Below are 26,131 nucleotides of genomic sequence, written 5' to 3'. Positions count from 1 at the left end.
GCAGAGCGCCGCCGGAAGCGGGAGGAGTAGAGGCGGCCGCCGGGGCGGGCAGAGCGCCGCCGGAAGCGGGAGGAGTAGAGGCGGCCGCCGGGGCGGGCAGAGCGCCGCCGGAAGCCGGAGGAGTAGAGGCGGCCGCCGGGGCGGGCAGAGCGCCGCCGGAAGCCGGAGGAGTAGAGGCGGCCTCCGGGGCGGGCAGAGCGCCGCCGGAAGCCGGAGGAGTAGAGGCGGCCGGCCTCCGAGGACAGAGCGGCCCTGGGCGGACCTGGTTCCGGGCATCATGTCTTACGCGTATCTCTTCAAATACATCATCATCGGCGATACCGGTACCGGGCCGGGGGGCAGGAAGGGTCTCTGAGGGGGCAGGAGAGCCTGAAGTGGGGCAGGAAGGGGCTGTGGGGGGGAGAAAGGGGTCTGAGGGGGGAAGGAAGGGTCTCTAGGGAGCACAGGAAGGGGCTCTGGGGGGCAGGATGGGGCTCTGGGGGGCACAGAAAGGGGGTCTGGGGGGCAGAAAAGGGTCTGGGGGCAGGAAGAGGCTCTAGGGAGCACAGGAGGGGCTTTGGGGGGCAAAAAGAGGCTTTGGGGGGACAGGAAGGGGCTCTGAGGGGGCAGGAGGGGGTCTGAGGGGGCAGGAGGGGGTCTGAGGGGGCAGGAGGGGGCTCTGGGGGGGCACAGAAAGGGGGTCTGGGGGCAGGAAGAGGCTCTAGGGAGCACAGGAAGGGACTTTGGGGGGCAAAAAGGGGCTTTGGGGGACAGGAAGGGGTCTGGGGGGGAAGGAAGGGGCTTTGAGGGGGCAGAAAGGGGTCTGAGGGGGCAGGATGGGGCTCTGGGAGGCACAGAAAGGGGCTCTGGGGGGGCAGGATGGGGCTCGAGGGAGGACAGGAAGGGGATTTGGGGGGCAAAAAGGGGCTTTGGGGGGCAGGAAGGGGTCTGGGGTGGAGGAAGAGGTTCTAGGGGGGCAGGAATGGGTCTGGAGGAAAGGAAGGGGCTTTGAAGGCGCAGAAAGGGGCTCTAGGGAGCACAGGAAGGGGCTTTGGGGGGGCAGGAATGGGCTCTGGGGGGCACAGAAAGGGGCTTTAGGGGGGCAGGAGAGGGTTGAAGGAGGCAGGATGGGGCTCTGGGGGGCAGAAAGGGGTCTGGGGGGCAGGAAGGGGCTCTAGGGAGCACAGGAAGGGGATTTGGGGGGCAAAAGGGGGCTTTGGGGGGGCAGGAAGGGGTTGGAGGGGGCAGGATGGGGCTCTGTGGGGGCAGAAAGGGGTCTGGGGTGGAGGAAGAGGCTCTGGGGGAGGCAGGAAGGGGTCTGGAGGGGAAGGAAGGGGCTTTGGGGGGGCAGGATGGGACTCTGGGGGTGCAGAAAGGGGGTCTGAGGGGGCAGGATGGGTTTCGGGGGGGGGTAGAAGAGCCTGAAGTGGGGCAGGAAGGGGCTTTGGAGGGGCAGGAAGGGGTCTAAGGGAGGAGGAAGGGGCTTTAGGGGGGCATGAAGGGCTCTGGGGGACAGGAAAGGGGTTGGGGGGACAAGAGGGGGCTCTGGGGGGACAAGAGGGGGCTTTGGGGGGACAGGAAAGGGGTCTGGGGGGACAGGAAAGGGGTCTGGGGGGAGGAAGGGGCTCTGGGGGGACAAGAGGGGTCTCTGGGGGGGCAGGAAGGGGCTTTAGGGGGGCAGAAGAGCCTGAGGGGGGCAGAAAGGGGTCATTTGGGGGGGGGGATTGAGGGGGGAGGCAAAAGGGGGCCGGTGGCCGGAGGGAGCTGGGGGTGTGGGGAGCAGCCAGGATGTAGGAGAGGGGGGAGAAAACAAGGGGGGAGGTATTTTTGGGGGGAGATCGAGGGCAGCAGTCGCGGAGGGAGCCGGAGCCCGTCCGTCCGTCCGCCCGCAGGCGTCGGCAAGTCCTGCCTGCTGCTGCAGTTCACCGACAAGCGCTTCCAGCCCGTCCACGACCTGACCATCGGTGAGGATCCCGGCCGGAGCGGAGCCCGGCCCCGCGTTTCCCCCGGCTCCTCCGAGCCCGCGTCCGGCAGCCCCGCGCCCTCTCTTGCAGGCGTCGAGTTCGGGGCGCGCATGATCAGCGTCGAGAACAAGCAGATCAAGCTGCAGATCTGGGATACGGTGAGGCCGCGGGGGAGAAAGAAAAAACAGCAGCGTATCGGGACCATCCCTTTTTTTTAAAAAGAAAAAAACAAAAAACTCTCTCTCTCTCTCTATATATATAAATATCTCTCTTTTTCCAGGCTGGACAGGAGTCTTTCCGCTCGATCACGCGTTCCTACTACCGAGGAGCGGCCGGGGCGCTGCTGGTTTACGATATCACCAGGTATCGCCGCCGGCCGCGCTCGCGTCGGCCTCGACGTCGTCCCCCCTCCGCCGCCCCCCACCCCGAATCGCTCTTGGCCCCCGCGCAGGCGCGAGACCTTCAACCACTTGACGTCCTGGCTGGAAGACGCCCGCCAACACTCCAGCTCCAACATGGTCATCATGCTGATCGGGAACAAGAGGTTAAATAAAAACAACAAGAGCGAGTCCGGAGACTCGTCCCGGACTCTAAGAAGGGAGGTTTTTTTGTTTTTTCGTTTTTTTCACCCACCTCACCCCCCCTTTCTTTTCTTGCGTCCTGCCCCTCGGCCGAATCCGTCTCCTGCCTCGGCAGCGACCTGGAGTCGCGGCGGGACGTGCGGAAGGAGGAGGGCGAAGCCTTCGCCCGGGAGCACGGGCTGGTTTTCATGGAGACGTCGGCTAAGACGGCGGCCAACGTCGAAGAGGTGAAGGGATTATTTGGGGGGGGGGGCCGGCGGTTATATAAATACACATACGTATATATTTCTTTATGCTTTCCTGCTCGCCGGTGGGAAATCCCCTCTCAGAGCCACTGGGGGCAGCTGGTTTTCCCTCTTTTTTTTTTTTTTGTTTTTTCCTCCTTTTTTTTCCCCCTTTTTTTCCCCCCTCCTTTTTTTGCCTCTCGTTGGCAGGCGTTTATCGACACGGCCAAGGAGATCTACGGCAAGATCCAGCAGGGCCTGTTCGACGTGAGCAACGAGGTGAGCGCCCGGAGCCGGCGGGGCAGAGGGAAGCGGCGGCTCCCGCTCCCCTCTCTCCCCGATTCTCCTTTTCCAGGCCAACGGCATCAAAATCGGTCCCCAGCAACCCGCGGGGACGGCGCCTTCCTCCGCCGCCCGACACGGCGCTCCGGGCTCGGGAGACGGTTCCGGCTGCTGCTGAACGAATCGCCCCCTTCGTTTTGGGTTGGAGGGAAAAGGAGAGGAAAAAAGACGGCGGCTTCGAGCTGCGTTTCTCGCCGGGGCGGCTCCGCTGCCGCTTCAGCGCCGTCTCCGCTGCCTGTAAACGAGCTTTTTTTTTTTTTTTTTTTTTCTCTTTTTTTGATTTTTCAGTTTTCTTTTTTTAAACGCCGTGACCGCTCGCGGCGTCGTTCGACGCCGGCCGCCTCCGTAAATCCCCCGGCCCAGCCCCGACCACGATGTTTTCGGCACGGGAATTTCCCGCCCCGAACCTCCTCGTCGCCTCTTTCCCGCGAACGATCCCATTTCCCCCCCCAATTTCCCATCTGATTCAATCCCGTTTTCCCACCTGATTCAATCCCTTTCCTCCCCGTTTCCCCCATTTCCCACCCAATTCGATCCCATTTCCCCCCATTTTCCCACCTGATTTGATCCTGTTTCCTCCCTTTTCCCCATTTCCCACCCGACTCAATCCCATTTCCCCCCATTTTCCCCATTTCCCACCCGACTCGATCCTGGTTTCCTCCCCGTTTCCCCCCCATTTTCCCTCCCGATTTGAGCCCGTTTCCTCAGTTTTCCTCATTTTCCCCAGATTCAATCCTGTTTCCCCCCCTTTTTCCCACCCGATTCGGTCCCGTTTCCTCCCCCTCCACCGACACGTTTTCGCTCCGGTGAGGAAAACTACTCGCGGCCGAGCATCAGTTTTGGAGCTGGGGCAGGTTGTTTTGGGTTTTTTTTTTTTCCTCCTCCTCTTTTCACTCGCGCGACGTGCGGCGCTGGAGGGGAGGACGAGCGGTCGGGATAAAGCGCTTTGGCCAAAATCGCAGGGTTTCGCCTTCTTTCTCCTCGCCCCAAAAAACAGAAACACAGCAATTGTGCAGAAAAGCAAAAAAAAAAAAAAAAAAAATATATATATATATATATCTATACACATACACAAAATATACTTTTTTTTTTCTGTTAAACAATGCAGACGTTTCACGTTCACCTGTTCTGCCTTATAAACAGGAACATGAAGTATTTTAAAGGGCTTTTTCCTCATTTTCCTCAAGCATTTCCTTTTTCCGCTATAGGGAAAGATGAAAACTTACAGCAGCAGCAGGATTTTTGCTTTTTTTTGTTTTTCCCCCCATTTTCCTTAAAAAAAAAAACCCCAACAAACAGCTGCTTGAGTTTCAAAAAGGTGGTTTTGGGGTTTTTTTTCCCCCTCTCCCGTCATGAATTTGCGGGGAAACGGTTTTGCCGGGGAAAAGCCGCTTCGGGGACGCCCGAGTTAGGAAAACACCAAAAAGCGGCTGGCGGGGCAGGGTGCTAATTTATCATTTTTTTTACCTCTTTTTTCCCTTATATTTTATTAAATACGAAAACATGCTTTGTTGAGGGCGGAAATGAGCTTTTGGGGGCTCGTTTCGGGCTTTTAAGGGGTTTAGCCGCCTTCGGGCGTCTATTTTACAGCTTTTTATTAAAATAAGAGCCCAAGGTGGGGGGGGGGAGGCACTTTTGAGCTTATTTTCCAGAAAAAAACAAGCTTTTTGAGCTTGTTTTCCGCTTGTTATTTCATTTCCCCCCCACATTATTATTTTGTTTTAAAAGTGGAAATAAGCCGAAGCAGCTCCGTTTGGGGACGGGAGGGGGGGAGGAGGCCGCGGCAGCGCGGAAACGTCGATTTGGGGCGTTTTACCCCTAAAAACAATAAAAACAGCGAGCCGGTAGTGCGGGGAGGGGGGGGGCGCGGAGGGTTTAACGGTTTTTATTTTTAACGCAAAAGGGATGATTTAAAAAAAAAAAAAAAGCCGTTTGTAGGCGGCGACGGAGGGGGAAGCGGGCGGGGGGGGGGGAGCGTCGCCATGGCGGGCAGGGGGTTAAGGGCCGCCGCAAGATGGCGGCGGCGGCGGCGCTTAGGTGCCCGCGGCGCTGCCTGACGGGAGGCGCCGCCTCACGCCGCCCCCTTCCGCCTCGCCGGGCAGCCAGCGCAAGGAAGGCGGCGGCGGCGCCGCAGCGCCGCACACCCGCCGCGGTAAAACACATATATATATATATTTATTTATTTATACTAATTAAAAGGCGGGGAGGGCGGAGTGGGGGGGGGAATGAGCGCAGGCGGCGGCGGCGGGGGGGGGCGCGTCAGGCAGCGCGGCGGCAGCCCCCTCCCCCCCTCAAGCCCCGCGCTAGGCCCCCTCCGCGGCGACTTCCGGGAAGCGGCGCAACCTACCCTGCTGCCGAGGCCACGCCCCCTTCCTTCCTCCCCCCCCTTTTCTCCTCAGCGCTGTCTGTATAAGGGGAGGGGGGCGTGGCCTAGCGCGGGGCGGCGGCCAATAGGGCGGCGGCGCTGGGGAAGGCGGGCGGGGGGGGGGAGCAGCAGGTTGCGTTGCGCCGCGCCCGCGCGGCCGCCTTGTTCTCGCGCTGCCCTGACGGGAGGAGGAGGAGGAGGAGGAGGGGGAGGGGGGGGAGGGAGGCAGCGCCGCGCGCAGGGTGAGGCCACTCGCGGGGCGGGGGGGGGGGGAAAAGAAGAGACGCCCCCCGCCCCCCCCTCCCCGCCGCCACCAGGTAAGACCGACCCCCTCCCCCCCGCCCCCCCCCACCACCACCCCCCCAAAAAAAAACAAAAAAAAAAAACCAAAAAAACCCACCCCCAAAAAGCTATTTTATTTTCCGGTCGGCATAGCGACGCGGCGGTAGGGGGAGGGTATTATGGGATGGCGCCGGCGGAGGTTTTGTCTCTTCCTTCCCGCCTCCCCCCCCCCCCCCCAGCTAGGCGGGATGGTTCAGCCCAGCCCGCTCCCAGCCGCCTATGTGCGGGCGGGGGGAGGGAGGTGGGGCGCGTCCATGTCGCGGCGGCGGCGGGGGGGGCCGTCGCGGAAGGACGGTAGGGCCCCGCGCGCGGGGGGGGGCGGGGGGCACGTGGGCGCGACCGCGCGGCTCCCGTAGCGCGGGGGGGGCGGGAAGGCGGCGGCGGCGGCGGCGGCGGCGGCGGCGGGGGGGGGGACGAGGCGGAAGCGACCCCGTGACTGGGCGGCCCCAGTGCTCCCAGTTCCGTCTTACTGGGAGGCCCGGTGGCCCCAGTTCCCCCTGTAACTGGCCCCCCCAGTGCTCCCAGTTGTTTGTTACTGGGAGGCCCGGTGGCCCCAGTTCCCCCTGTAACTGGGTCCCCCAGTGCTCCCAGTTGCTTGTTACTGGGAGGCCCGGTGGCCCCAGTTCCCCCTGTAACTGGCCCCCCCAGTGCTCCCAGTTCATTATTAGTAGGAGGCCCAGTGCCCCAGTTCCCCCTGTAACCGGGTCCCCCAGTGCTCCCAGTTGCTTGTTACTGGGAGGCCCGGTGGCCCCAGTTCCCCCTGTAACTGGGTCCCCCAGTGCTCCCAGTTCATTATTAGTAGGAGGCCTGGTGGCCCCAGTTCCCCTGCCACTGGGGTCCCCAGTGGCCCCAGTTCCCCCTGTAACTGGGCCCCCCAGTGCTCCCAGTTGCATCTTACTGGGAGGCCCAATGGCCCCAGTTCCCCCTGTAACTGGCCCCCACCAGTAGCCCCAGTTCATTATTAGTAGGAGGCCCAGTGCCCCCAGTTCCCCCTGTAACTGGGGCCCCCAGTGCTCCCAGTTGCTTATTACTGGGAGGCCTGGTGGCCCCCCAGTGCCCCCTGTAACTGGGGTCCCCAGTGGCCCCAGTTCTTTCTGTAACTGGGGTCCCCAGTAGCCCCAGTTCCCCTGTGACTGGCCCCCCCCAGTGCTCCCAATTGCGTCTTACTGGGAGGCCCAGTGCCCCCAGTTCCCCTGCAACTGGGAGTCCCAGTTCCCCTGCCACTGAGGCCCCCAGTGCCCCCAGTTCCCCCTGTAACTGGGTCCCCAGTGCTCCCAGTTCATTATTAGTAGGAGACCTAGTGCCTCCAGTTTTCCTTGTAACTGGGGCCCCCAGTGCTCCCAGTTGCTTATTACTGGGAGGCCCGGTGGCCCCCCAGTGCCCCCTGTAACTGGGGTCCCCAGTAGCCCCAGTTCCCCTGTGACTGGGCCCCCCTAGTGCTCCCAGTTGCGTCTTACTGGGAGGCCCAGTGCCCCAGTTCCCCTGCAACTGGGAATCCCAGTTCCCTTGCGAGTGGGCCCCCAGTGCCCCCAGTTCATTATTAGTAGGAAGCCCAGTAGTCCCAGTTCCCCTGAAACTGGAGCCCCAGTGCCCCCAGTTCCCTGTGACTGGGAGGCCCAGTGCCCCCAGTCCCTCTGTGACTGGGAGGCCCAGTGCTGCCCAGTCCCTTGTTACTGGGAGGCCCAGTATCCCCCAGTTCCTTATTACTGGGCGGCCCAGTGCCCCCAGTCCCCCTGATACTGGGCACCCCAGTGCCCCCAGTTTCCCTGCAACTGGGCACCCCGCCCCCTTGCGACTGGGCACCCCAGTCCCCCCAGTCCCCCTGATACTGGGCACCCTAATTCTCCCAGTTCCCTTCTTACTGGGCACCCCATTGCCCCCCGCTCCTTTCTTACTGGGCACCCCAGTGCCCCTGATACTGGGCACCCAGTGCCCCCAGTTCCCCCTCTTACTGGGCACCCCAGCACCTCCCATTCCCCGATTAATGGGCGTTCTCCCTCTAGCCCGCCCCCCCCATGACTGGCCACCCCAGGGCCCCCGTGCCTGCCCTCCCAGTGCTCCCAGTGCCCCCGTGCCTGGCCCTCCCAGTGCTCCCAGCACCCCCCCCCATGATGGATTTTCGCTCCGGCGTCGCCTCGCCCTGAGTCACCGCCGAGCCGGGCAGCTCCCGTGACGCCCTGCGTCGCTCCGGGCCCCGTTTTCGGGGGGGGGGGGAGGCGGTGCGGATGCCCGGCTGCCAGGCGGTGTGTTTTTTTGGGGGGGGGGGGAAGGAAGCAGCAGCCGGTAACCGGACCCGGCTCCGCCTGGGCCCCCCCCCCCCCGCCCCGGGGAGGAAGCGGCGGCTGCAGGACGGGGAGGGGGGTGCGCGGGAGCCGGGCGGCGAGGGGGATCGGGGGGGGGGTCTGGGGGGGGTTGCAGGGGGTCTGGGAGGGGATTGCATGGAGCTGGGGGGGGGGTTGCAGGGGTCTGGGGGGGCAGGAAGGGATCTGGGGGGGTTGCAGGGGTCTGGGGGGGATTGCATGGAGCTAAGGGGGGTTGCAGGAGTCTTGGGGGGTGTTGCGGGGGTCTGGGGGGGTTGCAGGGGGTCTAGGAGGGGATTGCATGGAGCTGGGGGGTTGCAGGGGGTCTGGGGGGGTTGCAGGGGGTCTGGGGGGGATTGCATGGAGCTGGGGGGTTGCAGGGGGTCTAGGAGGGGATTGCATGGAGCTGGGGGGGTTGCAGGGGGTCTGGGGGGGTTGCAGGGGGTCTAGAGAGGGATTGCATGGAGCTGGGGGGTTTGCAGGGGGTCTAGGGGGGCAGGAGGGGATCTGGGGGGGTTGCAGGGGGTCTGGGGAGGATTGCAGAGGGTCTGGGGGGATTGCATGGGGTCTGGGGGGCAGGAGGGGACTGCAGGGGGTCTGGGGGGGATTGCAGGGGTCTGGGGGGGTTGCATGGAGCTGGGGGGATTGCAGGGGGTCTAGGGGGGCAGGAGGGGATCTGGGGGGGTTGCAGGGGGTCTGGGGGGGATTGCAGGGGTCTGGGGGGATTGCATGGGGTCTGGGGGACAGGAGGGGACTGCAGGGGGTCTGGGGGGGATTGCAGGGGTTTGGGGGTATTGCATGGTGTCTGGGGGGCAGCTGGGGGTCTGGGGGGGATTGCAGGGGTTCTGGGGGGATTGCAGGGGGTCTGGGGGGGTTGCAGGGATCTGGGGGGTTTGCAGGGGGTCTGGGGGGGTTGCAGGGGTTTGGGGGGGATTGCAGGGGGTCTGGGGGGAGTTGCAGGGGGTCTGGGGGGATTGCAGGGGGTCTGGGGGGCAGGAGGGGGTTGCAGGGGTCTGGGGGGGTTGCAGGGGGTCTGGGGAACAGGAAGGGGCTGTGCGGGGTCTGGGGGGTTTGCAGGGGGTCTGGGGGGATTGCAGGGGGTCTGGGGGGCAGGAGGGGGTCCGGGGGTAGGAGAGGGGGGTCTAGGGGGGTAGGAGGGGATTTGGGGGGGGTAGGAGGGATTGCAGGGGGTCTGGGGGGGCAGGAGGGGGTCGGGGTTGGGGTGAGGGCGGTGGGGGCACAGGACGGCGGCTGAACCGCCCGCGCTCTCCCCGCAGCCGGGACCGCCGGGCCGCCGGGCCGCCCCGGCGCCATGGCCGACCCCATCATGGACCTCTTCGACGACCCCAACCTCTTCGGCCTGGACGCCCTGACGGACGACGGCTTCGCCCCGGCCCCCCACGACCCCATCGAGGAGGCGCTGGGGTTGGCGGGGGCCTTGGAGGAGCCGCCGCCGCCTCCTCCTCTTCCTCCTCCTCTTCCTCCTCCGCCGCCGCCGCCGTCCGACGCCGCCCCGGCGGAGACGCCGCCGCCCGAGGAGACGCCGGCGGCCCCGGCGCCCGACGCCGCCCCGACGGACGCCCCCGCGCCGCCCGAGCAGGACGTGTTGAGCCAAGGCAACCCCTTCATGGGGGTGGCCGCCCCGGCGCCTTCCTCCTCCTCCTCCTCGCCCGCCGCTCTGCCCGCTCCCAAAATCGTCATCCTCAAAGCCCCGGCCGGGGGCTCGGCGGCCGGCGCTCACGTGGCGCAGCTCCAAGCGCCGGCCCAGCCGCTGGCGGCGGCGGCGGCCAACGGCGGCAAGGTGACCTTCGCCAAAGTGTTGACGGGTACGCCGCTCCGGCCCGGCGTCTCCATCGTTTCCGGCAACGCCGTGTTAGCCGGTAAAGTGACGCCGGCCGGGCCGGGCGCCGCCACCGTCCATCGTTTGGTCCAACCCGGCCGACCCGTGAAACAGCTGGTGCTGCAACCCGTGAAGCCGCCGGGCGCCGGGACGCCGCTGAAACCGGCCGTCACCCTCACGTCGGCTCCCGCCCAGGTGAGAGCGGCCGGCTGGGCCGTGGAGAAACATCTCCCGTAGCTTCGGTGGTGGTGGTGGTGGTGGTGGCATGGTAGTGGTGGTGGTGGTGACGTTGGCATGGCAGTGGTGGTGGTGGCGTTGGCATGATGGTGGCGGTGTTGGCGTTGGTGGTGGTGGCGTTGGCAGCGTTGGCTTTGTGGAAGTGGTGGTGGTGGTGGTGGTGGTGGCGTTGGTGAGGGTGGCAGTGACGAGGAGGTGGTGGTGGTGGTGGTGGTGAGGTGATGGCCGCGTTGGGGGTGGCGTTGGTGGTGGTAGTGCCGGCAGCGTGGTGGTGGTGGCTTTGATGGTGGTGGTGGTGGTGGCGGTGGTATGGAGGTGGTGGCAGTGGTATGGAGGTGGTGGTGGCGTTGGTGATGGTGGTGGCAGTGGTATGGAGGTGGTGGTGGCGTTGGTGATGGTGGTGGCAGTGGTATGGAGGTGGTGGTGGCGTTGGTGATGGTGGTGGCAGTGGTGTGGAGGTGGTGGTGGCGTTGGTGATGGTGGTGGCATTGGTAGTGGTGTTGTTGGCGTTGGTGTGGAGCTGCTGGTGGTGGCAGTGGCGGTGGTGGCGTTGGTGGCATTGGCAGCGTTGGTGGTGGTGGTGGTTGATAGCGGTAGTGGTGGCGGTGGTGGCGTTGGTGGTATTGGCGGCGTTGGTGGTGGTGGTTGATAGCGGTAGTGGTGGCGGTGGCGTTGGTGGCGTTGGCGGTGGTGGCGTTGGTGGCATTGGCAGCGTTGGTGGTGGTGGTTGATAGCGGTGGCGTTGGTGGTATTGGCAGCGTTGGTGGTGGTGGCGGTGGTGGTTGATGGCGGTGGCGTTGGCGGCGGTGGCGTTGGTGGCATTGGCAGCGTTGGTGGTGGCGGTGGTGGTTGATAGCGGTGGCGTTGGCGGCGGTGGTGGCATTGGCAGCGGTGGTGGTGGTGGCGGTGGTGGTTGATGGCGGCGGCGGCGGCGGTGGCCTCACCTCTTCTCTTCCCGCCCGCAGGGCGAATCCAAGCGCATCACCCTGGTGCTGCAGCAGCCGCCGGGCGCCAACGCCGCCGCCGGGCAGCGCCACGTGGTGCTGGGCAGCCTGCCGGGCAAGATCGTCCTGCAGGGCAACCAACTGGCCGCCCTCGGCCAAGCCAAGGGCGCCCCGGGCCAACCGGCCAAGGTGGTCACCATCCAGCTCCAGGTGCAGCAGCCGCCGGCGCCCGGCGCCCAACCGGCTCCCAACGCCCAGAAGATCCAACTGCTGCAGCAACCCCCGGCCGCGGGGCAGCCGGCGCCCGTGGCCGTCTCCTCCGTGCCGCCGGCGGCGCAGGTGGTGGGCGGCGCGGGCCAGCGCCTGACGGTGCCCCTCAAGGTGGTGCTGCAGCCCCAGGTACGAGCCGGTGGCCCCGGGCAGCAAGGAGGACTTTTTGGGACGCGCCCGAGACGCTCGACGCTGGCCCCGTTGGGGGTTTTTTTTTGATCCGACTCCGGTTTCTTTTATTCCCGCCGCAGGCCGGCTCGTCGCAGGGCAGCTCGCCGGGGCTGTCGGTGGTGAAGGTGCTGAGCAGCGGCGAGGTGGCCACCTTGTCCGGCCCCGGCTCGCGGGGCGCCTCGGAGGAGAGCCGCAAGCTGGAACACCAGAAGAAACAGGAGAAAGCCAACCGCATCGTGGCCGAAGCCATCGCCCGAGCCCGGGCCCGGGGCGAGCAGAACATCCCCCGCGTCCTCAACGAGGACGAGCTGCCCAGCGTGCGGCCCGAGGAGGAAGGCGAACGCAAGCGCCGGCGCAAAGGACCCGCCGAGCGCGGCGGCCCCAAGGAGGAGCGGCCGCGCAAGGGCAAGGGCCAAGGCGGCGCCGGCAAGAGCAAGGGCCGCAGCAAGCCCAGGTGAGGGACGGAGCTCCCCGTCCGCCCCGTGGCCTTTCCTCGCCCTTCTGCTCTTCCTCGCCCTTCTGCTCTTCCTCGCCCTTTTGCTCTTCCTCGCCCTTTTGCTCTTCCTCGCCCTTCTGCTCTTCCTCACCCTTCTGCTCTTCCTCCCCCAGCACCATCACCCCCGTGGTGGGGAAGAAGCGGAAGCGCAACGCCTCCTCCGACAACTCGGACGCCGAGGTGATGCCGGCCCCGTCGCCCCGGGAGGAGGAGGAGAGCAGCGTGCAGGTGAGGTCGGCGGCGGCGGCGTCCTACCTCCGCCCCGGGGCGTCTGCGGAGGTCCGTCTCGGCCCCCAGCCCGCCCGCGCCCGGCCCTTCGCTTCCTTGACGCCCGCCTCCTCGCTTCGCCCAGAAACGGCGCTCGAACCGCCAGGTGAAACGCAAGAAATACACCGAGGACCTGGACATCAAAATCACCGACGACGAGGAAGACGAGGAGCTGGACGTCACCGGCCCGGTGCGACCCGAACAGCCCCCGGCCCCGCAGCCCCCCGTCCCCGAGCCCGAACCCGAGGGCGAGACGTTGCCCTCCATGCAGTTTTTCGTGGTGAGTCCCCGGCCCGCGGCGGCCGTCTCGGCGGCGCGGCGCAGCTTGCCCTTGACCGACCTTTCCTTCCCGCCCAGGAAAACCCCAGCGAGGAAGACGCCGCCATCGTGGACAAGGTCCTCTCCATGCGAGTGGTGAAGAAAGAGGTGAGCCCGGGGGCTTTCCGGCAGCTCCGGCGGGTTTCTCCCGCCCGCCGAGCGGGTTTTCCACGGCGTTAAGTCCCCTTCCTTGCCCTTCGCAGCTCCCGTCGGGGCAGTTCACGGAGTCGGAGGAGTTCTTCGTCAAGTACAAGAACTAGTAGGTGTCCCGGCGAGCGGGGGGCGTTGCGGGTCGAGCTGCGTGAACCGGGACGCGTCACGGGGAGAGGGTTGGTTCGTTAACGCCTCGCCGTAACGAGGCGGCGGGTCAAAGAGAAGGTGGCGCTGGCGCCGCCTGGCCGCTCGCTGAGAGGTCCCCTCCTGCAGGCAGCGCTTGGGAACGTCCTCCTCCGGTCCGAACCCTTTCCCCGGAGAGTTGGCGGGGAAGCAGACTCGCGGACGGGGCCGCTCTCGGTCCGGGGCGTCCGCCTGCCGGGTGTGGTTAACGCTGCCGCCTTCCCTTCTCAGCTCCTACCTGCACTGCGAGTGGGCCACCATCGACCAGCTGGAGAAGGACAAGAGGATCCACCAGAAGCTGAAGCGCTTCAAGACGAAGATGACGCAGATGCGGCACTTCTTCCACGAGGTGCGGGAGGTGGCGATGGGAGTGGGGGGGAAGAGCCGGAAAACCGGGGCGGGGAGGCGCGCCGGCCCCCCTCCTCACCCGACCTCTGCCCAGGACGAGGAGCCGTTCAACCCGGACTACGTGGAGGTGGACCGCATCCTGGACGAATCCCACAGCGTCGACAAGGACAACGGGGAGGTGAGCGCGCTGGGCCTAGCCCCGTCCGCGGGCGGCGAGGTGGGTTTTTTGGGAGCTGTAGGCGCCGAGTAACCCCGTCTCCCTGCTCTTCCTGCCCGCCCCGGCCAGCCGGTGGTCTACTACCTGGTGAAGTGGTGCTCCTTGCCCTACGAGGACAGCACCTGGGAGCTCAAGGAGGACGTGGACGAGGGCAAGATCGGGGAGTTCAAGCGGATCCAGGCGCGGCACCCGGAGCTCAAGCGGGTGGTGAGCCGTCGCGGCCCGCGCGCGCCCTTTCCCCCCCGCCCTTTCCCTCCGGCAAAACCCGACGCTCGCTCCGTACCCGTCTCTCCCGCAGGCCCGGCCCCAAGCGGGCTCCTGGAAGAAGCTCGAGTTGTCCCACGAGTACAAGAACCACAATCAGCTCCGCGAGTATCAGCTGGAGGGCGTCAACTGGCTGCTCTTCAACTGGTACAACAGGCGAGTGACGGGGCCGAGCCGGGGCGGGCGCGCGGCTCCCCGACGCCCCTGCTCCGGCCTCCGCCAACCCGCCGCCCCTCTCCTCCCCGCAGGCAGAACTGCATCCTGGCCGACGAGATGGGCCTGGGCAAAACCATCCAGTCCATCGCCTTCCTGCAGGAGGTGTACAACGTGGGCATCCGGGGCCCTTTCCTCGTCATCGCCCCGCTCTCCACCATCACCAACTGGGAGCGGGAGTTCAACACCTGGACGGAGATGAACAGCATCGTCTACCACGGCAGCCTGGCCTCGCGGCAGATGATCCAGCAGTACGAGATGTACTGCAAGGACTCCCGGGTACGGCCTGGAGCGGGGTGCTCCCGGGGCCGGGCGACCGGCAGCAGAGGACATCTGGGTCCTTGCAGGCCACGAGCGCTCCCGCAAGCCCTCCGGGTTTGTAGCTGCGTGTGTGGGCGCCGGCAGCGGTGGGGGGAGGTTTGGGCGCAGCGTGGCGGGGAGACGTTGGAGTTGCCTTCACCTCTTGGTGGGCCTCCGTTCCTCCCTTACGGGTCCGTTGTCCTCCTCCGGCCAGGGCCGCCTCATCCCCGGGGCCTACAAGTTCGACGCGCTCATCACCACCTTCGAGATGATCCTGTCGGACTGCCCGGAGCTGCGGGAGATCGAGTGGCGCTGCGTCATCATCGACGAAGCTCACCGCCTCAAGAACCGCAACTGCAAGCTGCTCGACAGCCTCAAGCACATGGACCTGGTGAGCGCCGCAGCCGGCGAGAGTCTCCCTCTGCCTTCCTGGGGGTGTTTTCCCGAGGGGGCTCTCCGTGCCTGTGATGGGGCGAGGGGGTTGAGGAGCGGCCGGTCTCGTTGACGGGCTCGGCTCGCCTCCCTCCGGACCCTCACGCTCTGCCCCACCTCGGACGGCAGGAGCACAAAGTCCTCTTGACGGGCACCCCCCTGCAAAACACGGTGGAGGAACTCTTCAGCCTCCTGCACTTTCTGGAGCCCTCTCAGTTCCCTTCCGAAGCCGAGTTCCTCAAGGACTTTGGAGACCTCAAGACAGAGGAGCAGGTGAGCAGAAGAGCCCTCGGTGACCCCTTCCTGGACGTGCAGGTCCTGCCCTGCCCGTGCACCCACTCTTCCCCCTGCTCCCGGCCACAGGTGCAGAAGCTACAGGCCATCCTCAAGCCCATGATGCTCCGGCGGTTGAAGGAGGACGTGGAGAAGAACCTCGCTCCCAAGCAGGAGACCATCATCGAGGTGGAGCTGACAAACATCCAGAAGAAATACTACCGGGCCATCCTGGAGAAAAACTTCTCCTTCCTGTCCAAGGGTGCTGGCCACACCAACATGCCCAACCTGCTCAACACCATGATGGAGCTGCGGAAGTGTTGCAACCACCCCTACCTCATCAACGGTGAGGGGCAGGCAGGGCCTGGGGTCTCTGCCCCTTGTCCTCTCTCCAGCAGCAGCCCCAAGCAGACGCCTCGAGGGAGAACGTGGGTGACGAATCCCCCCGCCGCCCCGGGCCCCGCTACTTTCCCCTTTCGCCAGCGACTCGGTGGCCTCTCGGGTTTGGGGCTCGTCTTCCCCGTCCTCGTGCGGTCCGCAGAGCCGGCCTAACCGTCCCGGCGCGCTTGGCGTCACGGGGGAAGGAGTTCTCCGCGGCAGCTAGTTTGGCTTCGATGCCGCTTTGATGGGGGCGAGGGGGCTCCCCGAGAAGGTCGCCTGCGCAGCCTCGGTGCCCCCTCCACCTCCGTGACGGTCCCGTTGGCCCCCCGCAGGCGCGGAGGAGAAGATCCTGGCCGAGTTTCGAGAGTCGTGCCACCACCACGTGCCCCACGACTTCCACCTCCAGGCCATGGTGCGCTCGGCCGGCAAGCTGGTGCTCATCGACAAGCTGCTGCCCAAGCTCAAGGCCGGCGGCCACAAGGTGCTGATCTTCTCCCAGATGGTGCGGTGCCTCGACATCTTGGAGGACTACCTCATCCAGAAGAGGTGAGCGGGGCGGGCCGCGGCGCCGGGGAAAGGGGGCGGACCGAGGAGAAACCGGGAGGACGCCGGCGGTCCTGGCCCGGCTCTCGGCCGCCCGCAGGTACTTGTACGAGCGCATCGACGGGCGGGTGCGAGGCAACCTGCGGCAGGCCGCCATCGACCGCTTCAGCAAGCCCGATTCGGACCGCTTCGTGTTCCTGCTGTGCACCCGGGCGGGCGGGTTGGGCATCAACCTCACCGCCGCCGACACCTGCATCATCTTCGACTCGGACTGGAACCCCCAAAACGACCTCCAGGTAAGGACGATGGGGCCGGGGGGGTTGGGGGGGGGGAAAACTACGACCAGCTCGGCCCCGCCTTCCTTCCCCACCGCCGCCGTCCTCTTCGCCAGGCCCAGGCCCGATGCCACCGCATCGGGCAGAGCAAGGCGGTGAAGGTCTATCGCCTCATCACGCGCAACTCCTACGAGCGGGAGATGTTCGACAAGGCCAGCCTCAAGCTGGGCCTGGACAAAGCCGTGCTGCAGTCCATGAGCGGCCGCGAGGGCAACATCGCCGGGGTAAGGCGAGGGACCGGCGTTTTGGTGAGGGGTGGGCGGGGGCGGCTTGGGACTCGAGGCCCGGAGCCCTTCTTGATCTCAGGTGGCTTCGCCGAGGGTCGCCCGGAGCCCCATTGGATTCGGGGCGGCTCACGCGTCTCTCAACCCGCTGCTTCTCCCGCCGCCGGCAGATCCAGCAGTTCTCCAAGAAGGAGATCGAGGACCTGCTGCGCAAGGGGGCCTACGCCGCCATCATGGAGGAGGACGACGAGGGCTCCAAGTTCTGCGAGGAGGACATTGACCAGATCCTGCTGCGCCGCACCACCACCATCACCATCGAGAGCGAGGGGAAGGGCTCCACCTTCGCCAAGGTACCTCCGCAGCCCCTCGGGGGCCACCCGCGGCCCACCTTCTTCCCCCCGCCGCCGGTCGAACGAGCCTCGGGGGCTGTCGCCGCAGGCGAGCTTCGTGGCCTCCGAGAACCGCACCGACATCGCCTTGGACGACCCCAACTTCTGGCAGAAATGGGCCAAGAAAGCCGACCTGGACCTGGACCTGCTGAACAGCAAGGTGAGGGCAACCGCGCTGCGGCGGGGCTCCCGAGGCTCCCGTCCGCCTCCTCCCTCCCTCTTTACCTTCCGCTCGTTTCGTCGTCGTCTTCCCCCAGAACAACCTGGTGATCGACACGCCCCGGGTGCGCAAGCAGACGCGGCACTTCAGCACCTTGCGGGACGACGACCTGGTGGAGTTCTCCGACCTGGAGAGCGAAGACGAGGAGAGACCCCGCTCCCGGCGCCACGACCGGCACCACCACCCTCTGCACCACGCTTACGGCCGCACCGACTGCTTCCGCGTCGAGAAGCACCTGCTGGTCTACGGGTGAGGACGCGGACCTCTCCGCCGAAACCCCTTTTCCCCCGACCTTCCCCCCAACCCTCGACTTTTCCTCGGCAGCTGGGGACGGTGGCGGGAGATCCTGTCGCACGGGCGGTTCAAGCGGCGCCTCTCGGAGCGGGACGTGGAGACCATCTGCCGGGCCATCCTGGTCTACTGCCTGCTGCACTACCGGGGCGACGAGAACATCAAGGGCTTCATCTGGGACCTCATCAGCCCTGCAGAGAACGGCAAGGCCAAGGAGCTGCAAAACCACTCGGGTGAGGGTCCCCCGCAGGCGCGGGAGCTACGGGGCCGCAGGGACCTCGGGGTCCCGCTCTGACCCCTCTTTCTTTTCCTCCCGCCGCCGCATCAGGCCTGTCCATCCCGGTGCCCCGGGGCCGCAAAGGCAAGAAGGTGAAATCGCAGAGCACCTTCGACGTCCACAAGGCCGAGTGGATCCGCAAGTACAACCCCGACACCCTCTTCCAGGACGAGAGCTACAAGAAACATCTCAAGCATCAGTGCAACAAGTAAGGGAGAGGCGGAGGGACGTCCAGGCCGCTCCGTCGCCGTCCTGGCTCCCTCGCCGGGGCCGCGCCGGGCGTCTTTCCCTCGTTGACTTTGCTCCTCGTCCGCCCAGAGTGCTGCTCCGGGTGCGAATGCTGTACTACCTGCGCCAGGAGGTCATCGGCGACCAGGCCGAGAAGGTGTTGGCGGGGGCGGTGGCCAGGTACGAGCCTCCGGGCCCCGTCTCCGGCCCTCCCCGGCCCCCCGCCACCCCGTTTCGCTCTCCCTTTACCCCGTCCCGTCCCCTGCAGCGAGATCGACATATGGTTCCCGCTGGTGGAGCAGCTCGAGGTGCCGACCGCCTGGTGGGACGCCGAAGCCGACAAGTCCTTGCTCATCGGCGTCTTCAAACACGGTGCGCGCGCCGCTGCCGGGGTTGAGGGGGGCGGAAACGGGGAGCGGGGGTGAAAAAAACGAGGCGTTTTCCGCCCGGCCGGCGCGTGACGCTTGAGCCTCCGCAGGCTACGAGAAGTACAACACCATGCGAGCCGACCCCGCGCTCTGCTTCCTGGAGAAAGCCGGCCGGCCCGACGAGAAGGCCATCGCCGCCGAGCAGCGCTTGGACGTGGCCGAGGGGTGAGCCCTCGCCCTCCCCGGGGCCGGCGCCACGGCGCGGAGCCGCCCATGATGACTCGCCATGCTAATACCGACCGGCCCGCCGGCCTGGGCGAGGGGTCCGGCGCGCCGGCGGGGCCGGGCTGAGTTGAAACCTCTTCTCGCGAAAAGCTGAAGGCGGCGCTCGCGCTCGCGGGCGGCCGGCGGCGCCTCGCCGGGGCCGAGCTCTCACGCCTGTCCCCCCACCTTCTCCTCGCCCCTCTTCTCCTCTTCTGCTCCTCACCCTTCCTCTTCTGCTCCTCACCCTTCCTCTTCTGCTCCTCACCCTTCCTCTTCTGCTCCTCACCCTTCCTCTTCTGCTCCTCACCCTTCCTCTTCTGCTCCTCACCCTTCCTCTTCTCCTCATCCTTCCTCTTCTCCTCACCCTTCCTCTTCTGCTCCTCACCCTTCCTCTTCTGCTCCTCACCCTTCCTCTTCTGCTCCTCACCCTTCCTCTTCTCCTCATCCTTCCTCTTCTGCTCCTCACCCTTCCTCTTCCTCCTTCCTCCTCTTCCTCCTTCCTCCTCTTCCTCCTTCCTCCTCTTCCTCCTTCCTCCTCTTCCTCCTTCCTCCTCTTCCTCCTTCCTCCTCTTCCTCCTTCCTCCTCTTCCTCCTTCCTCCTCTTCCTCCTTCCTCCTCTTCCTCCTTCCTCCTCTTCCTCCTTCCTCCTCTTCCTCCTCTTCCTCCTCTTCCTCCTCTTCCTCCTCTTCCTCCTCTTCCTCCTCTTCCTCCTCTTCCTCCTCTTCCTCCTCTTCCTCCTTCCTCCTTCCTCCTCTTCCTCCTTCCTCCTTTCTCCTCTTCCTCCTTCCTCCTCCTCTTCCTCCTTCCTCCTCCTCTTCTCCTTCCTCCTCCTCCTTCCTCCTTCCTCTTCCTCCTTCCTCCTCCTCTTCCTCCTTCCTCCTCCTCTTCCTCCTTCCTCCTCCTCTTCCTCCTTCCTCCTCCTCTTCCTCCTTCCTCCTCCTCTTCCTCCTTCCTCCTCCTCTTCCTCCTTCCTCCTCCTCTTCCTCCTTCCTCCTCTTCTCCTTGTCCTCCTTCTCTTCTTCCTCCTCACCCTTCTTCCTCCTCCTCCTCACCCTTCTTCTTCCTCGCCCCTCTCCTCCTCCTCTTCTCCTCTTCTTCTCCTCCTCGCCCTTCTCCTCGCCCCTCCCGCAGCGTGGATTTCGACAAGGACTGCGAGGACCCCGAGTACAAGCCGCTGCCGGGCACGGCCAAGGAGCCGGATGACGAGGTGAGCGGAGCCCGACCGTCCGATCCGGGCTCCTCCGCCCCGAGGTGGCGGACCGGGGCGGGGGGCGGCCGTGCCGGCGCGGTGGGCACATCCCGCTCCACGCCGGTCCCTCTCCTCCCTCCAGACCGACCCCCTGATGCTGCTGGACGAGGAGATCTCCGTGGTGGACGGCGACGAAGGTAACCGCCCCGGCGGGAGCTTCTTTTGCCCCTGGCCGACCCCGCGCTCCCGGCGTCGGCAGCGCGGGGCGGCCCCGCAGAGGCTACCTCTGACCGCCGTCTCCCCGCCGCCAGGCCAGCCGGCCCAGCCGGGGCAACTCTTCTGGCCGCCGGGCTCGGCGCTGACGGCTCGCCTCCGGCGCCTCATCACCGCCTACCAGCGCAGCTACAAGCAGGAGCAGCTGAAGATGGAGGCGGCCGAGCGAGGCGACCGCCGCCGCCGGCGCTGCGAGGCCGCCTGCAAGCTCAAGGAGATGGCGCGCCGCGAGAAGCAGCAGAGGTGGACGCGGCGCGAGCAAGCCGACTTCTACCGGGCCGTGTCCAGTTTCGGCGTGGAGTACGACCCCGACGCCCGGCGCTTCCGCTGGGGCCGTTTCCGCGCCCTGGCTCGCCTCGACCGCAAGACGGACGAGAGCCTCACCAAGTACTTCCACGGCTTCGTGGCCATGTGCCGGCAGGTGTGCCGCCTGCCGCCGGCGGCCGGCGACGGTGAGTAGCCCCCGCCGCGGCTGGACACCCATGAGACGGCCCCGGGCGCGTCCTTTTTTTCCCTTTTGACGGGTTTCCCCCTCCATCCCGCCCCGGTCCGCCCGCAGAGTCGCCCGACCCCGCCGTCTTCATCGAGCCCATCTCCGAGGAGCGGGCTTCGCGCACGCTCTACCGCGTCGACCTGCTGCGGCGCCTGCGGGAGCAGGTCCTCTGCCACCCGCTGCTGCCCGAACGCCTGGCCCTCTGCCCGCCGCCGGGCCCCGAGCTGCCCGCCTGGTGGGAGTGCGGCCGCCACGACGGCGAGCTGCTCCGCGGCGCCGCCCGCCACGGCCTGGCCCAAGCCGAAAACGCCATCATGAACGACCCCGACTTCTCCTTCCTCGCCGCCCGCTTCGGCTTCTGCCAGGGGCGAGCGGGCACGCCGCAGCCCCCCGCCGCCCCGCCGCCGCCCCTGCCGCCGCCGCCGCCGCCCCCGCCGCCTCCCAAACCCGACTCGGCCGAAGACTCCGACTCGGAGCTGGACCTGGGCAAGCTCTCGGCCTCCACCTCCGAGTCGTCCTCCTGCTCCGAGGACAGCGACGACGACCGGGGTGAGTGGCGGGGCCGCGCGCCGCTGGCCGGCCGCTCCCTCCCCGGCGAGCCCGGCTCCTCCTGCGCCGCCGCTTGCGCGCGTCCCTTTCCCGGCGTCCCTTCCCTGCGTCCCGGCGCTCCTGCATCCCTTCCCTGCATCCCGGCGTCCCTTCCCTGCATCCCGGCGTCCCTTCCTGCATCCCGGCGTCCCTTCCTGCATCCCGGCGTCCCTTCCCGGTGCTCCTGCATCCCTTCCCTGCATCCCGGCATCCCTTCCTGCATCCTGGCGTCCCTTCCCGATGCTCCTGCATCCCTTCCCGGTGCTCCTGCATCCCTTCCCTGCATCCCGGCGTCCCTTCCTGCATCCCGGCGTCCCTTCCCTGCATCCCGGCGTCCCTTCCTGCATCCCGGCGTCCCTTCCCGGTGCTCCTGCATCCCTTCCCTGCATCCCGGCATCCCTTCCTGCATCCTGGCGTCCCTTCCCGATGCTCCTGCATCCCTTCCCGGTGCTCCTGCATCCCTTCCCTGCATCCCGGCGTCCCTTCCTGCATCCCGGCGTCCCTTCCTGCATCCCGGCGTCCCTTCCCGGTGCTCCTGCATCCCTTCCCTGCATCCCGGCATCCCTTCCTGCATCCTGGCGTCCCTTCCCGATGCTCCTGCATCCCTTCCCGGTGCTCCTGCATCCCTTCCCTGCATCCCGGCGTCCCTTCCCTGCATCCCGGCGTCCCTTCCCTGCATCCCGGCGTCCCTTCCTGCATCCCGGCGTCCCTTCCCGGTGCTCCTGCATCCCTTCCCTGCATCCCGGCGTCCCTTCCCGGTGCTCCTGCATCCCTTCTCTGCATCCCGGCGTCCCTTCTCTGCATCCCGGCGTCCCTTTCTGCATCCCACTGTCCCTTCCCGGTGCTCCTGCATCCCTTCCCGGTGCTCCTGCATCCCTTCCTGGTGCTCCTGCATCCCTTCCCTGCATCCCGGCGTCCCTTCCTGCATCCCGGCGTCCCTTCCCTGCATCCCAGCGTCCCTTCCCGATGCTCCTGCATCCCTTCCTGGTGCTCCTGCATCCCTTCTCTGCATCCCGGCGTCCCTTCTCTGCATCCCGGCGTCCCTTTCTGCATCCCACTGTCCCTTCCTGGTGCTCCTGCATCCCTTCCTGGTGCTCCTGCATCCCTTCCCTGCATCCCGGCGTCCCTTCCTGCATCCCGGCGTCCCTTCCCTGCATCCCAGCGTCCCTTCTTGCATCCTGACATCCCTTTCTGCTTCCCGACATCCCTTTCCTGTGCTCCTGCATCGCTTCCCTGCATCCCAGCGCGCCTTCCCGGTGCTTCTGCATCCCTTCCCAGTGCTCCTGCATCCCTTCCCGGTGCTCCTGCCTCCCGGCGTCCCTTCCTGCATCCCAGTATCCCTTCTTTGCATCCCAGTGTCCCTTCCCAGCGGTTCTGCATCCCTTCCCTGCATCCCACCATCACTTTCTGCATCCCAACATCCCTTCCCGGCGCTCCTGCATCCCTTCCTGGCACTACTGCGTCCCTTCCTGCATCCCACCATCCCTTTCCTCATCCCGGCGTCCCTTCCCGGCGCTCCTGCATCCCTTCCTGCATCCTGATGTCCCTTTCTGCTTCCCGACATCCCTTCCTCATGCTCCTGCATCCCTTCCTCGTGCTCCTGCATCCCTTCCCGGCACTCCTGCATCCCTTCCCGGTGCGTCCTGACGTCCTTTCCTGCATCCCAGCGTGCCTTCCCGGCGCTGCTGCATCCTGACATCCCTTTCCTGCATCCCGGTGTCCCTTCCCCGCACCCCAGTGTCCCTTCCCCGCACTCCGGCGTCCCTTCCCGCTGGCTTTCTGCCACCCCCCTGCCCGACGCCCCCCGGGACGATCGTCTCCTCCCCGACTGCCCGGGGCGTCCTGACCTCCTCCACCCCTCGCCTGCCCGCTCCCCCCAGGGCCGGACGCGGCCGGCGGGGCGAAGCTCTTCGAGGAAGAGGAGTCGCTGCTGTCGCTGCCCACCTCCCGGGAGGGCGACTCGCCGCAGCCGCCGGCCCCGGGGCTGCCGCCGGAGCAGCCGCACCTCCGCGAGTGGCCCAAGGTGAGACGCCGCCGGAGAGGGGGCAACGGCGCGCGGCCCGTTTTCCGCCCCCTCCTGCTCCATGCTAACCGCCGCCCTCCCGTCCGCTGCCCCGTCCGCGCAGGACCGGGCTCTCATCCACCGCATCGACCTGGTGTGCCAGGCCGTGCTGTCGGGCAAGTGGCCGGCGGCCCAACGCGGCCCCGAGCCCGCCGGCGGCGGCCAGGGGGACGGCGGGACCCGGCTGGCGGGTGACTACGCGGCCGCCCAGGAGGAGCCGCCGGCCCCTTACACCCGCCTGCGGCACAGCCCCGAGGAGAAGGAGTTCACGGTGCAGATCAAAGACGTGAGTAGCCGCCGGAGGGTCTCCTCCGCCCTGGGATGTCCCCCGTGAGCGTGGAAGGACGTCCTCCACGATCATGGAGAGGTGGCCATGCACAATCGTGGAAGGACGTCTTCCACGATGGTGGAGAGGTGTCCTCCACAGTCGTGCAAAGACGTCCTCCACGATGGTGGAGAGATGTCCTCCTTGGTGGTGGAAGGACGTCCTCCACGATCATGGAGAGGTGGCCATGCACAATCGTGGAAGGACGTCCTCCACGATGGTGGAGAGATGTCCTCCTTGGCACTGGAAGGACGTCCTCCACGATGGTGGAGAGATGTCCTCCTTGGCGGTGGAAGGACGTCCTCCACGATCACGGAGAGGCGTCCTCCTTGGCGGTGGAAGGACGTCCTCCGTAACGCCGCCGCCATCTCCCCGCGCCGCCCCAGGAGGAAGGCATCAAGCTGACGTTTCAGAAACACCGGCTGGTGCCCAATGGCGCCCTGCGGGACCGCTACCAGCACTTGCACCCGCCCGGCCACAAGAAGAACAGCAAGAAGCTGGTGGAGGTGAGCGGGACGAGGCAGCGCGGTCCCTCGCGGCCGGTCCCCCTTGCTTTTCGGGAGCCGCCTCTCTGACGGCGGTCTCTTGTGCCCAGCTGGAGCTGCAGTGCCTGGAGGGGCTGCGGGGCCCCGACATCGACCTGGAGGCCCGCATCCCCGTGGTGCACAAGGCCGACGGCACGCTGCTGGTGGGCGACGCGGCCCCCCGCCGCGCCGACCTGGAGAGCTGGCTGCAGGCTCACCCCGACTTCGCCGTGGACCCCCGTTTCCTGGCGGTGAGCGTCGTCCTCTGGGGGCAGGCAGCCCGTTTTCCGGCCTCCGCCGAGCCGCTTTCTCACCTTTCCCAAATTTCTCTTCCCCAGTACATGGAGGATCGGCGCAAGCAGCACAAGTGGCACCGCTGCAAAAAACCAGGCGCCGTGGAGGCCGGCTGCCTGCCCGGGCTGGAGCGAGGGACGGTGCCCGGCGAAGCCAACAGCAAGAAGGTGAGGTAGCCCCCCAGGACGACGTCCTCCCTGCCCACCTCCCCGCGTGGTCATCTGGGGAGCTGGACATCCCTCTGGGGCCGTTTGGGGTTTCCATCTCCACCAAGTCCCCAAATATGCGGGTGGGTGGGTGGGAAGGGGGAAGCTCTGTGTCGTGGAGGACATCCCTCCACGCTCACGGGGGAGATCTCTCCACTGTCGTGGAGGACATCCTTCTATGACCATGGGGGAGATCCCTCCACTGTCGTGGAGGACATACTTCCATGATTGTGGAGGACATCTCTCCACCATTATGGAGGACATCTCTCCACCATTATGGAGGACATCCTTCCACTGATGTGGAGGACATACTTCCATGATTGTGGAGGACATCCCTCCACCATTATGGAGGACATCCCTCCACCATCGTGGAGCACATCCTTCCATGATCATGGGGGACATCCCTCCACCATTATGGAGGCCATCCCTCCATGACCACGGAGGACAACTCTCCACTGTTGTGGAGGACATCCCTCCTACTGGCCAAACCAGACGGTATTTCACTGTCGCCCCTCGCCAGGGCTTCCTGCCGGACCCCGTGATGAGCCGGCTGCTGCCGGAGGGCAGCCCCAAGGCGCGGGGCCGGCGGGCCGGCGTGGACCTCTCCAAGATGGTGTCGCTGATGGGGCCGGCGGGGCCGGGTTTGCTGGGGGGGCTGCACGGCCCTTTCGCCCCCGGCCCGGCTCCCGCCTCCTCCGCCCTGCCCTACGCCGCCTCGTCCTCGGCCGCCCTGCTGCACCCCGCCGCCTTCGCCCTGGGCCCTCCGCGCCACGACGAGGAGGAGGAGGAGGACGAGGAGGAGGAGGAGGACGACGACGACGACGAGGAGGAGGAGGACGAGATGGACGACTTGTCTCAGGGCTATGCCAGCTCCGAGCGGGATTTCTCCCTGCTCGACGACCCCATGATGCCGGCCAACTCGGACTCCAGCGACGGGGCCAACGAGGCCGAGTGAGCGCCCTCTCCCCCTGCCCTCCCTCCCCGCGCCCCCCCTCCCCGAAAAAAAGACTCGTCTCCTCTCGCCCCCACCTCTACCCCCCCCCAAAACCGCGCCGCGGGCGCTATATTTATATAAATATGTAAAATGTCTTGTGTCATACGGCGGGGAGAGGGGGGTTTGGGGGGGGTTGGGGGGGGCACGGGCGGAGGGGGGGGTCGGTGATGGCGGCGGCTGAGGGGGAGGGCGGCGGTTGGGGGAGGAGGGGGGTGGGTTGGTTTGAGGGCCAGGCTTTTGGGGTAGAAGCTTCCCCGTAGTTGGAGTCTTTTTCTTTTTCTAATAAAAAGGGATAAAAACGGGCTGGAAAAGGCTTTTTTTTTTTTTAATTTGTTTTTTGCTTGGGGGAAGGGAAGGGGATGGATGAGGGCGGCCGCCGGGGGGGGGGGGGGGTCGCCCGTCGCCCTCTGAGGAGAAGGGGCGTCGGGCGACGCTGCGAGGTTTCCCGCCCTCGCCTACGCGCATGCGCGGCGCCCGGCCCCGCCCCCTCCTCGCCGCTTTTCCCGCCCTCGCGCATGCGCGACGCCCGGCCCCGCCCCGTCCTCGCCACTTTTCCCGCCCTCGCGCATGCGCAGCGCGCGCCCCCGCCCCCTTGCCCCCTCCGCGCGCGGCTCCTGGGAGGGAGGGGGCGGGGGGAAAC

At 66.4% G+C, this 26,131-nt stretch overlaps 2 protein-coding genes and 1 non-coding gene across 8 annotated transcripts; all 3 read left to right on the top strand.

The window, feature by feature from the left end:
• The first annotated feature begins 158 nt into the window (after nt 1–158).
• RAB2B (RAB2B, member RAS oncogene family) lies at nt 159–4,245 on the top strand. Of its 4 annotated transcripts, XM_068921693.1 has the most exons (8): nt 172–323; nt 1,872–1,943; nt 2,034–2,101; nt 2,224–2,306; nt 2,395–2,487; nt 2,640–2,751; nt 2,959–3,027; nt 3,104–4,245. In XM_068921693.1, exons 1-8 carry the CDS (start codon nt 278–280, stop codon nt 3,206–3,208), a joined length of 648 nt encoding a protein of 215 aa, XP_068777794.1. In that variant the 5' UTR covers nt 172–277; the 3' UTR covers nt 3,209–4,245. The 4 variants fall into 4 exon arrangements, with proteins under 4 accessions (XP_068777791.1, XP_068777792.1, XP_068777793.1 ...); XM_068921691.1 differs by having other exon boundaries at nt 166–323; nt 2,959–4,245; XM_068921692.1 differs by having other exon boundaries at nt 169–323; nt 2,640–3,027.
• Nucleotides 4,246–5,673: 1,428 nt separating this feature from the next.
• CHD8 (chromodomain helicase DNA binding protein 8) lies at nt 5,674–25,785 on the top strand. 3 transcript variants are annotated; one of them, XM_068921675.1, is made up of 37 exons: nt 5,674–5,772; nt 9,375–10,132; nt 11,140–11,517; nt 11,640–12,013; nt 12,169–12,283; nt 12,408–12,602; nt 12,680–12,748; nt 12,844–12,899; nt 13,208–13,325; nt 13,419–13,502; nt 13,611–13,748; nt 13,840–13,961; nt 14,054–14,297; nt 14,533–14,709; nt 14,880–15,023; nt 15,114–15,369; nt 15,737–15,950; nt 16,048–16,243; nt 16,339–16,506; nt 16,677–16,856; nt 16,945–17,055; nt 17,153–17,364; nt 17,440–17,639; nt 17,735–17,891; nt 18,002–18,091; nt 18,180–18,283; nt 18,390–18,504; nt 19,675–19,750; nt 19,875–19,929; nt 20,044–20,457; nt 20,565–21,047; nt 22,967–23,109; nt 23,213–23,434; nt 23,860–23,979; nt 24,069–24,248; nt 24,336–24,458; nt 25,018–25,785. In XM_068921675.1, exons 2-37 carry the CDS (start codon nt 9,410–9,412, stop codon nt 25,450–25,452), a joined length of 7,191 nt encoding a protein of 2,396 aa, XP_068777776.1. In that variant the 5' UTR covers nt 5,674–5,772; nt 9,375–9,409; the 3' UTR covers nt 25,453–25,785. The 3 variants fall into 3 exon arrangements, with proteins under 3 accessions (XP_068777776.1, XP_068777775.1, XP_068777774.1); XM_068921674.1 differs by lacking the exon at nt 5,674–5,772 and adding an exon at nt 5,998–6,091 and having other exon boundaries at nt 17,440–17,609; XM_068921673.1 differs by lacking the exon at nt 5,674–5,772 and adding an exon at nt 5,999–6,091.
• Nucleotides 18,548–18,664, top strand: LOC138062831 (small nucleolar RNA U6-53/MBII-28). The gene has a single exon (XR_011136595.1). It is a non-coding gene; the product is annotated as a small nucleolar RNA U6-53/MBII-28 (small nucleolar RNA).
• Nucleotides 25,786–26,131: the final 346 nt, after the last annotated feature.

The sequence above is a fragment of the Struthio camelus genome, chromosome 29 (genome assembly GCF_040807025.1).
Source record: "Struthio camelus isolate bStrCam1 chromosome 29, bStrCam1.hap1, whole genome shotgun sequence".
In the NCBI taxonomy this organism is placed as follows: Eukaryota; Metazoa; Chordata; class Aves; order Struthioniformes; family Struthionidae; genus Struthio; species Struthio camelus.
This window is presented reverse-complemented; position numbering and strand designations above follow the sequence as displayed.